The sequence below is a fragment of the Podarcis vaucheri genome (genome assembly GCF_965113315.1).
Source record: "Podarcis vaucheri genome assembly, chromosome: 1".
In the NCBI taxonomy this organism is placed as follows: Eukaryota; Metazoa; Chordata; class Lepidosauria; order Squamata; family Lacertidae; genus Podarcis; species Podarcis vaucheri.
This window is the reverse complement of record NC_138759.1, coordinates 100,977,970-100,990,223: the sequence shown is the minus strand read 5'-3', so window position 1 is coordinate 100,990,223 and position 12,254 is coordinate 100,977,970. Positions and strand designations below refer to the sequence as shown.

Genomic DNA, 12,254 nt, shown 5'->3' with positions numbered 1-12,254 from the left:
AAGAGAGAGAGAGAGACTGTATTTTGCTAGTGACTTCTGGTATCTTTGCCACACAGACAGGCAATTCAAATAACATTGTATCAAAACAACATTGGCTATAATCAGTATAAGTTCGCTGCTAGGAAAGATTTTGTTGTTTAAAAAGAAATTACAGAAATTTCAGCTCCTGAGATCTAATTAAAATAATAACATGACATGTGTGTTCTTGGACTAGTGCCTTATGAATTGGCTGTTCTCTTTTTTCTCTGCCAAAACAATGTCATAGGAGCACACACTGCTAATTAGGAGAGGAAAAAACTGGCTTGAAATCAGCAGTCCTTTTGCCTTAACTTTTATGAAGGCGGGAAACATAGCTGAGTTTTAGCGGAATACCACTCAAACAGAAGCAGGGGTCAGTCACACAAGTGATATGATGCATAACTTTAATGAACTGATATATCTTTTAGATTCATAAAATAGCTTGCCAGCATTAGAAAATAAATTATATGTCCAGACAAGCTTGAAATGGTGAACTATATTACTTATAAACACTTCATAATCCTGTTTATTTATTTTTACAAAGTGGTGATATTTCAAAAGGTTATTTATCACATTAGACTAGATGAACTAAAGCAAACTCATTTCATCCTGTATAGAAGGTGGATTGTATGCTGCAGTGCTCTTTCCTAATCATCTGTCTATAGAATTCAGGGGATTATGCAGATAGTTTACAGATTTGTGCCAGGGGTGTAACCCAATCCAATCCATATTTGCTTGTGATCTTCTATCCAAACATGGTCCATCAGCCATTGATTGTCATTTTCTTCTTGACAGAAGGGGGAGTCTGCAGTCTAGGTGGGTGTGATGCAGTAATACTTGAGAGGTCATTCTAGGACTTTGGGCCTTCCTGCCTCATTGCTCTAATGCAGGCATGTCCAACTCCCAAGAGGCTGTGATCTACTCCCACTATAAAAAACTGGCAGGTTTTTTTTGGTTAACCCATTGGATTAACCAAAGTTGTTGAGATTTTTGGGGGGAGCCAATTTAAGGGACAAGCATGATCAAAGGAACTGCACACAGCATGTTTAGCTCTGCTCCAAAGGTTCTGCTGTTTCTTCTGCACCCAACATTGTTGTTTGCCCAGGGCTCTATATTGCCCAGGGAACTTCCCTGCCTAGAAAAGTCTCTTTGGTGCAGGCATTGTGCTGCAGACATGGCAACAAGGTGGGTGGGGGGGGCAGTGGAAGTTTGAAGGCAGGACTGAATGCATGACCCTGCATCCCTCTTCACTGTGCTTGCCATCTATATGTGGCTATGATTTAGGAAAATGGAAGAGATTAAGCATTAGCCAGTGTATAATGAGTAGGGCACTCCTTTGTTCATCTCAACAGAAGGTGATTGCACACCTTGTTAGACCTTGCAGGCTAACATTTACAAGCAAAACTGGGACTTTTGAGCCAATGTGATTGTGAAGGACCTTGACATGGAGGTGAGCTGGTACTTTGTGGCAACATGGCAGGCCGATGAGGCACAGTACTTAAGCCAGAAGAACCAAGGTGTTTCAGAGTCCCATTGAAAAAGTTCTGGAGTTAAGCATAGAATGAAGTGCTTAATTTCCACTGATACTACTAATGGAATTTAGGTGAGCCCAGTTTTTCATGGATCACAGCTGCTGTAGTTGCAGGGGCATGGTTCAGATTTACAATACGGGGCCATTGTCATCATCTGCATAATCTAAATTAATGGGTTTTGAAATTCCTCTTCCATTGTAAGGTAATGTATTATAAACAGAAGTCGTTGTTAGTTCTTCAAGGTAGGTTATCTTAAAGTGTGTGTGTTATTTTGTTGGAACTGAAAAGGTCACTCTGGGCCCATTCACCAATGGAACTCAAACCCCATACTTACGTATTTATTAAAGAGGAGAAATTAGAGTCTTCTGCCTTTCTCTGTTAGTTCAAGAGAAACTCTGGTCAGACCTCACCTGGAGTACTGTGTCCAGTTCTGGGCACCACAGTTCAAGAAGGACACTGACAAACTGGAACGTGTCCAGAGGAGGGCAACCAAAATGGTCAAAGGCCTGGAAACGATGCCTTATGAGGAACGGCTAAGGGAGCTGGGCATGTTTAGCCTGGAGAAGAGGAGGTTAAGGGGTGATATGATAGCCATGTTCAAATATATAAAAGGATGTCACATAGAGGAGGGAGAAAGGTTGTTTTCTGCTGCTCCAGAGAAGCGGACACGGAGCAATGGATCCAAACTACAAGAAAGAAGATTCCACCTAAACATTAGGAAGAACTTCCTGACAGTAAGAGCTGTTCGACAGTGGAATTTGCTGCCAAGGAGTGTGGTGGAGTCTCCTACTTTGGAGGTCTTTAAGCAGAGGCTTGACAACCATATGTAGGAGTGCTCTGATGGTGTTTCCTGCTTGGCAGGGGGTTGGACTTGATGGCCCTTGTGGTCTCTTCCAACTCTATGATTCTATGATTCTAAGATAATAGGCAAGGACAATGAGATGCAAGCATGTAATGGCTTTGGAATGAAGAGCTCCCATTCACAGAAGTTATTGTTCTCTCTCCTTAATAAAAAGTTATTATAGGAGCATTAGTCACTCAGACCTTGCTTTACAGTTGGCTACCTCATGCAGAGAACTGCTCGTGCAAGTAATCCACTCACGTCAACAGTGCAACGTTAGAAGAGCGTTTTGTTATGAGATTGCCCCTTTTCAGTGAATGGTATTCTCATGTCATCAGAACAAGGGACTACAATCTTTAGAGGGGTTCAGTTTTTTATCCTTACAATGCCCACACAAACAGACCACTCTAAAAAGTTATGTACAGATTTAGTATGTTAATAGGTTTTTGGAGCCTCTTCACAAAACTCTTCCAGCCCATCGCAGCTGCTGTTCTTGGATCAGGCTGCCTGACTCTGGGCTGGTGATATGAAAACCAACATCACTGGATGAACACAGCATGGATTCGTGGCTTTTACCATCCAGTTCCAAATGCCTGAAATTCGAAAGGTGCAATCAAGCCCCCAAATCTGATCCACACTGAGTTAGCATGTGGATGACTTCCGAGGGTTGAAAGAACTGTGAAATGGGGGGGTGGGGGGCGGGAACCACTTCACAACTGAATCTGATGCAACTGAAGGAAATCTGATGCAAAATCTGATGTGACTGAATAGTTTAATATAATTGCTGTTGTTTAAATAGAAATGATACTTACAAGTTGTTTTGTTGCAGCTGTTTGCGAGCCGAAATGCCAGTTTGGAGGGAGATGTGTCAAGCCAAATGTTTGTGCCTGTAGAAGTGGGCATGGTGGTTCAAACTGTGGAAAGAAGGTACAGTAGTATTTCTGTAATGTTGATCCCCTATTCATAACATGGGGAACGAACTATTGCAGAACGAACAAAACATTTTGGATGGTTTCCAGCATTGTAGTTCCATTAGCATGAGGATTTATGTGTGTGCAATGGCACACACACCTCAGCTTCCACAGATCTGCTGTGAAGGATTTGGGGAAACCCTGGAACAGATTTAGGGTGTGCACTGGGAGGGGAGGGGGCATTCCACTGTTCATCCAGAAGTCTTTGCACTAGCAGAACTACTTCCCTGGATACTGCCCTTCATGTTTCCCTACATGTTTTTTCTTCTTAATATTTTTTATTTTAACCAGTCAGGCTTTGTGTGCCTCTTTCAATAACATGAAATCTCCTGAATCAAGCTTGACTATACATTCAGCATCAGGGCAGAGAATCATAGTGTTTTCTACTATGTTTGGATAATGTAGTACGATACACTATGACAGCCTTTTCACATTCAATATTCTGGAACTGAAGTCACATCTTTAAACTCAGAATTACAGTTATTGATGCATTTCATTGACAGTGACATTCTCCCAGGAAAATAAAACTTCTATATTGACATTGGCATGCAGCAGATGCAGATAAGATGAAGCAAGACTCATTGTAATTTTCAGACTGCACAAAAACTATTTAAACTGGTCAACTGTAGCCAGCGGGGAAAATATACCTTGCATTTTCTGAAGTGCTCTATTTTATATCCTATTTTGACACCCTAGATTTCAGTGAGATAAACTGAAGCGATTGATTGTCTGTGTGTGTTTAAATTCAAAAGTTTTTATATATAGTTTTTTTCATGGTACAGTGAGAACTGACCTTTCTGTTATATCAAAACCAAAATTATCAGGTTTGTTTTCGAAACCATTGCTATGATTGCAAATGTGCAGTATGAGATCTGTCAGTTCACAAATGAAGTGGAACTGTGCTGTACTTTGTATAAAATATCAAATCAAATGCTGAGCATCCATTTTTCCTATCAGTGAACCATTGCACAGTAAATAGAATTTGGAGAAGCTTTAGCAGAAGCTTTAGAATATGAGAATTGCCATGCTACTGGGTCACTGCAGTGGTCACTAGCTCAATTTATCTTGTCATCAACAGAAGTCAGTTCCAGAAAGAAGATTACAGCCCATTCCTAAGCATAGCTTATTTTGAACAAAGTCCAGCTGAATTTCAGTGAGATTATCTTCCTCGTAAGCATGTTCAGGATTGGCATCTAAAACGTAAAGTAAAAATAGCAGCAGGTATTATAATCCACCTAAATCCTAATATTAATGCTAGCTTCTGACCATTTGGGATTTAGCAGTTTGTCACATACACAAAAACTCTGTGTTCAATGCCCTGATCAGGCATTTTATTCCCAAGTTCATCCAGCGTGAGAAGGGGCATTATTGAAGCCACACTTTCAACATGGCTGTCTGCAAGAGGGCCTTTTTGCTTACAAATGTATGTGTGAAAGGTTCCATCTGGCCTGGAACCCTTGTATGTAACTATAATGGTCAAAGGCTTCTTCCCTGCAGGCATTCACACTGTATCTGTAGATGCTACAGGGTGGGTCTAATTGGTATAACAGCAGTTCCCAGTTCATGTGTTGGATAAATTTGTGAGGAAACAAAATTCAGCACCTTGGTCATGCACTTTTGAGACAAGGAGCAAGTAGGTAACATATATCTTTGAATTGTTCAACGCTTTCTAAATCCAGCTGCAATTAGATGCAATTTATATTCACCTTCACATAGAAAGTACATTGAACTTGATGATTTCTCAGTAAATCTGCTTAAGATCATGCTCCTAAAATGCTCTTTGAAAGCAATGGGACTTAAGTGATCAGCAACTTGTTCTTTGCTTTGATGACATTTAGTCATAACTAATTTTAGCTGTATCAGAGCCATTGTTTATACAGTTATTGCAATAATGGAATACTATTAGGTTCAAAAAAGACTACACAAATAGAGTTCTGTCTTTATGTTGTGTTATGTTTTTCTTATGAGTCTCAGAAAAAAACATCTAGATGTGATAGGGGAAGCAAGCAAGTTCTCTTTAAAGCAAGATTTTGACCGAGCTTCCCTGGAATTCTCGCTGGCTTCTGAAAAGCTTGATTTTTTTGAAACACCCCTTCAACCTGGGTCAGAAAGCAGAGCCAAAAGTTAGACAGCGGTGGGGAACCTGTGACCCTTCATCAGTTGTTGTTGGACTACAACTCCTAAAACCATCAGCCATTGGCCAACCAACCACATTTCTGATCTAATTTATCTCCTTTATGTACCAACCCTACCTAGTCAGCATCCTCTCAGAACTTGATTTTAGTACTTTATTTTTTACTTTACTTTTCTTTTCTCTTTCTCTCTCCTTCTCTTGATATCTTTTAGCAAGGGACATGGTCCATTACAAGTCGAGTGTGAGGAATTTCATATTACTGAAGTCCCCACAGCCAAGCCTTGTAATCAGGTTAGGAATGTGCCTGGCAGAGGAACAGAAGAGCCCATGGAAAATACCAAGACTCTTCCCAACTTTTTCCCACTACCAAATGGCAGGGATAAAGCATAATCACAGCCTGCCTTCATCTAGGCCTTTCCTTCCAAGCTATAAACACAGCATGACAGTGGAGTGGCTGACAATAGTGCAATCATGAGCTCTTGTCTCCTCTCTTAGCTTCCTTCCCTAAGGGGGCAGTATTTAAATGACATGGGACTACGCGGCCTTGGTGCACACCCTGGGATGGTGGAGAGCCTAGCATGAGATTCAGCATGACGCCATCTTAGTAGAGTATGTCAGTTATCTCAATCCTCATAATGCCTGTCCCCCACCAAAGGCAAGATTTCTTTGTTTTTGTTTTTGTAGAGGAGAATGTTAACCTAAGAATATCTGCTACCCTTCCCTCAATGAAGAGAGACTCGTCGAGAATTTGGCTTGATTCAATTGCTTCATGTCATTAAGGAGGTAGAAAATGTGAAGCCTGACAGAGTAGAAAATGTTTCATATACCACTGGTGAAATTCCTGCTTGTTGCTAATTGATGGCATGGAACAATTTCATATTCAGTTTGAGCGGGATATTTCCAGAAACCTATCTGTGAGAGATAGTTAAGGAGTCATGGAGTTGTCCTAGCCTTCTGCTTTTGTTCAGTTTAAGTTGGTTGAAGTTAGCGCTGCTGCATTGGTATTGTTCATTCCTTTGCAGCTTTTGGATTGAATGGGGTACAGGTGTTCAACTCCTTCAATCTGGATTAGAAAAGCAGAGAGCCCCCACAATGGGAAATAGCCAATCTAGAGTTTTGGCCCTGACTTCTGTCCCAAGAGGGAAGAAATTTCCCAAAGGATTTATAATGGCCTCCAGAAAGCAGGTCTGAATGGGAATTTGTGGCAAGAAATGTTCTTTTTACACTGAATTGGCTGAAGGACAAGGGCATGTGTAATTGCATCTTGGCACCTAAGTGAATCCCTGTCCCTCTTCTCATTTTAGCCTAGAAAGGGAAAAGTAATCACTGGATAGACAGGTTAGAAGATTGACTTCCTTCGCCTGAAACAAACCCCTGGTTTCATTGTCCAGTTAGTAGCACTAAAACATACACACACACAAACACAAACACAGTGTTTAGGTCTCTGCCAAATACTGGCTAATAAACTACAGGAGACAGGGATGATGAAAAAAATTAGTTCACATTTTAATGAGAAGCTACCTAATTTGAACTCCCCAAAATTATATGTATGCAGTGGAATGCAACTATTTTTCAGTGTTTTCACTTATCTGAAAATTGCAATGCAGTTCTCTGAATAATGTATTTAGGAAAAGTGTGCATAAAAATGTATATATTAGTAAATATAACACAAAAATGCAGCATGGCTTTTGAAATGTGTGCATTAGAGAAATACACACTAATATGATGATGGTGTGTCAAACTGAGCCAAAGACTAGAACAGGGGTCTGCAACCTTTAAGACAAAAAGAGCCACTTGGACCCATTTCCGAAGAAAAAACAACAACTGGGATCCGCAAAACCACTGCGACATTTAAAACAAATATATCTCCGGAGCCCCGATCTGACAGCGGGCGGGAAGGTGACGTCGGGACGGTGCGTGACTAACACACGCACCGCCCCCATGCGACGTCACAGCCAGTACAGCGCCCGCCACAGTGAGGAGTGTCGGGGCGCACAATGCGCCTCCTCCCCTCACTAGTATCCGCCCCGGAGCCGCGGCAAAGGTGTAAAAGAGGCACATGTGGATCCGGAGCCGCGGGTTGCAGACCCCAGGACTAGAAAAATGAGAAGCTGAGAAATACCAAAATGGACATCTTCATCCATCCTAGAGAGAGAAGGATGACTTGCCTCAGTTATTCATTTGTTAGGGCAGAAGTGTCATTTTTATTTTTAACATTTTATGTAAGTTTCATTTTTTCCCCTCAGGAAAGAAGGGGAGGGTTCTATAAAACTCTTATTTCTTTGCTTTCCTTTGTCCCCCCCTTCACATATTTCCATTTGACGAGATATAATCAATTGAATTACATATTACAGACATGACAATGTGTGGCAGTGGTGCTAGGATATATGTTGGAGGATAAAGAATTTGTAATAGTATGCCAAACTGCAATAAGACAGTCCTTGCAAGATTCTGATCATTTAGCAATTTTGAGGTAAACATGAAGACAAATGCCCTTGCTAGCTTCTAAAAATCAAAACCGACAGACAGAAAGACTTGCTCATGAAAGAAGAAGAAAACGCTAACAAGCTAAGAACATAGCTGTTTTGTGGGTAATAATACTGCTTTTGCAATCATTAGCAAAAAGTCAGATGGAATACAGAAATTTAATCAGACACAACTGATTTATGGAGTTTTTGTACCTGGAAGCTTTCTTGAAATTTGCAGCACTTTGCAGCTGAAGGTAGACATTCTATAAAGCCATGCATGAGCTTTTATGTTCTCTCACATTCTTCTCTAGAAAATGTATTGGGCCAAATCCGATGTAAGAGTTGCACTGGCGGCAGCAAGTCCAGTTTACTCACTAGGTGGCCTTTGGCAAGCCTGTCTCCCTCCCTCCCTCCCTCCCTCCCTCCCTCTCCCTCTCCACATCAGCTCCTCCTGTCTGCAATATAAAGGATAATAATATTGACTTATCCCACCTGCGGCTGGGGAACCTCTGTGCTCTCCCCAAGTTTTAGTTGGGCACCGACTCCCATTAGCCCCCATTCCATCATGGGACAGGATGATGGAATTGCAGTTAGACAACATCCGGTGAATATCCCTGCTTTATAGATTTATTGTAAGAATTATAACTAGATAATGTATGTGTAGCATGTTGAATGCTTGAAAACCACATACAAACATTAAGTGTTCTTTATATTAAATATGTAATATGAATATTTAATATTCTTTATATTAAATCACAGGAAAACAATTTGCACCATCAAATATTATATATCCAGGTTTGATACCGAAATATTACACTTGATAGTATCATATATGGAGTATATGTGTGTCATGTCAGATGCAGAGAGATCCAGCAGTCCTCTCCTCCTAGAGATGAATAATCCCCCGACTCTTTTGTCCTGCACATTTAGTGGATTTATAGGTCTCTTGTAGTCCTGCAAGACAAAAGCTCTTTCTGTCACCTAATATCATGTTTGGGGGACTGAGAAGATTTACTTCCACCCTTAAACTAAGATGCTTTTTACTGACAAACCTCCACAGCGTAGAAATGGGCTGAGCACATTCAAACTCATATAGGCAAGGTGTCAACAGTCTCACTGTGTCATATGGAAAATAGCAAATTGGTTTTGTAGACACTCCTGCTTTAGAGGAAAGAAATTTAATTCCAGCTTCAGAACTGTCAACCCCACTGCAAATAACAGAGTCAAAGCCAAACCATTTCAGCAATATAGTTATTTTCCTCTGTTGGAATGATGGAGGAGAAATCAGCCGTTGCTACATGATACCCTCGTGGGCGCGTGTTTTGGAAGCAGATCTGTCACATTGTTCCACAATAAAGACAGCCACTACAGGTGAAATTATTGGACAATTATAACACTTGTTAGTTGCCTGCTTGGATCAAATTCTGAAATGTGGAGTAGTTGCAGTATCGTCATAATTAAAGAGAAAAAAGGGGGTTAAGAAAAAACCAGACAGAAGCCATGCCATTACTACATTAGAATATTTCATACTTGTTTTGTGACAATGTGGGTGTAGGCCTGTTTGTCACCTAATCCCTTCAGCAGCTGAATCCTCATTTCTGTTTCACAGCTCCCCATAGGATGAAGAAAACAGCAGAAGGACAATGAAGACATTCATTTTGATGCTGAAATGCTAAGACTCCCTCCTTTCTTTTAGAGTTGGCAGACAATGCACTATAGAAACATAGCTAAATTTCTCCCTCCTGCCTCCACTCATGGCAAGCATTAAGTCATGTTGAGAAATTACTGATTCCAGAACATACTCGAACAGCTTTAGCTAGTTGCCTGTGTCACATTAGGTGACACCATTCTCAATCTCAATATATATATATATTGCAGCATAGTACCAATACCTCAGTTACTCACTGACTGCAGGTGCCTATTTCAACTGTGACTTGCAGAGTGTTTTAGAAAGGCTGTCGCTTTCTGCTAACTTTGGGTTCTATAGAGAAGCCAACATTGAGGATGTTGGGGTGTACCCTAATCCATTCTTCTTGTTGTTCTTGTTTGCTCTGGCCTGCATTGCACACCTCCTGAATTCAAGTTTTACCTGTAAAATTTCTACAATTAACTCCAGAACAAGAGCACGCACCAATTCTCTTCAGTTTTACAAAAGAAAGCAGGTGACATTGAAGTGAGTAGGAGACACACATGTAGGCCCCATCTCCAGTATCCCCACATACACCAGTGGGGAGGAATGGGGAAGAAATTCAAATTCATTCAATACATATACATTTAAAACAGACTCCATCAAATTCACATTTTCCAAAACAATATGGGGCCTGAAGCACAGGTACCCTTAAAATTCACACTTATCTGAACTTTGCAATGCAGTTCTCCTACCAAACAATGTTTACAAAAATGCATATTTTAGGAGAAAGTGTGCAAAAAGTGAAGCTTTTCATGAAAATAACATACAAAAATGCATTATATCAGGGGAAATTGCTTGCAAAAAATCTGTACATTAAGTCAAAACTGCATATGGAAAGGTGTTTATTAGGAGAACTTTGCACTAAAATGCTGATGAACTCTCACAAAGAATTTTTGGTAAGGAAATCACAAATGGCTGTGCAGAACTGAATTTAAGATTTGACAAATGAGAAACTGAGAAAATCAAAACTGACAGACTCTTCCATTCCCACCAGTAAGGAATGGAAATCCACTCTGCAATTAAATTCTCTAAACTATCAGGGTTCCTGGATGATGGGAGCAGCCTAACCACATTTAACTGAATGTAGTTGGAATCTCCCTGCAGACCACGGTTAAAAGGAAAGGGGTTGGGACCGTATAGTTTCCAGTGCTCCCTGCAGAGTTAGAGTCCTCACACATTCTTAAGAATGCTTGAATATGGCTGCAGTTTATATCTGTTCAGTTCCATCAGTTGCTTTTCCACACATAAAACATATACTATCAATATGCAGGTGTGCAATGATAAAACACTTCTAGAAGAGCATTTGTTATTTGAGCATATGTATGCTTGCAACTTTTCTTTCCTGCACTGTTTTACTGAGGCACAGGGATTGGAATGCCTGTGGCTCCTTAACCCACACAGGCTTAAACCAAGGATGGTGTTGGGGTGTACCTGCTATTGCAGGAGGTTTGTAAGCACATTCCACTGAATGCCAAATACATGATGATGTAAAGAGAGACCTGCATGCCTTGGGACATTGGAGTGAGTGGAGCCTGTGTGTACAGATTAAGCCCATGTGAATTCAGGCAAACATCTAAACAGGACTTATGTGTATCTTTAACACACTAGAACAAGCACATCAGCCTTGCTTTTTTTGCTGTGTTTTATCAATGGCGCACATGCACAGTAGCAATACCAAGGGAGAAAAGAAATATGAAGGAACTGAAAGCAGGGGCAAACTGAGTTCAGCATGGACTCAATTTAAATATAAAAACATCTTATTTAAAAACTAAAAAGAACCCCCACATTGTCTTGGACTGTAGACTTTCTTGCTTGGCATGGCATGGGTGCAGTGCTGGCCTGGTGGAGCAATCTCCCCTCTCTTCCTCCCTGCACTGTTCTGTGGGCTCTCCTAATCCCCCTGAGTCAATTCTGGGAGGCACAGGTGGGGGGGGGAGTTGCACTAGCAGAAGTCCTTGCATGGGCTTACACTAATGGGACCCCGTTAGTTGAATCCGGCCAATGTGTTTTGGGGCAGTCACAAATAGAACCATAATGTGTGAACAATGCTTTTCATGAGTAACCCCACAACAGCAGCTTCTATGGATGCAGAAGTATGCTGTTTAATCACAAGTGATCTATGGAACTGATGCCAAGATGCTGTGGCATTTTTGTGATAGGCTGGGTTGCTTCACACCAGCTGAGTAGACATTCCAACAGTGCTTTGGATCACAAGAATCAGAATCTTTGCAGAAAATGGATGTGAATGTGTCCTTTTAATGCTAAGAAATTTATAATCATTAATGCAGATTATTTTCTACTTAAAGTGTTTCAGTTCCTGTAGCTGTTAAGTATATTTCTTTGCATATTGCCACCTGCCTTTTCAATATGCGAACAATGTTTGTTTTGTACTACTTTTGCAAAGACTAAGATGTTTTATGTAATTGTACTCTTTTCTTTGAATAAATATTATTTTTGTCCCTCAATTTGCCCCCCCTCCCCAGTTCTTTCTTTGTTCTCTTCTATTTTCATGAATTCTTGTCATCTCTACAAAATTGTGCAGAGGGAAATATGAAACACAAAGAAACTCATGGCACCAGCATATTAGAGAATGTTATTCT

At 40.7% G+C, this 12,254-nt stretch overlaps 1 protein-coding gene across 1 annotated transcript in view; it reads left to right on the top strand.

The window, feature by feature from the left end:
* LOC309517755 (von Willebrand factor D and EGF domain-containing protein-like) overlaps positions 1 to 12,046 on the top strand; it is a 203,155-nt gene extending 191,109 nt beyond the window's left edge. Inside the window, exons 29-30 of the mRNA XM_082197221.1 lie at positions 3,221 to 3,318; positions 9,574 to 12,046. Of these exons, the coding sequence (XP_082053347.1) occupies positions 3,221 to 3,318; positions 9,574 to 9,588 (113 nt within the window). The 3' untranslated portion in view covers positions 9,589 to 12,046. The remainder of the gene's footprint in view (positions 1 to 3,220; positions 3,319 to 9,573) is intronic.
* Positions 12,047 to 12,254: the final 208 nt, after the last annotated feature.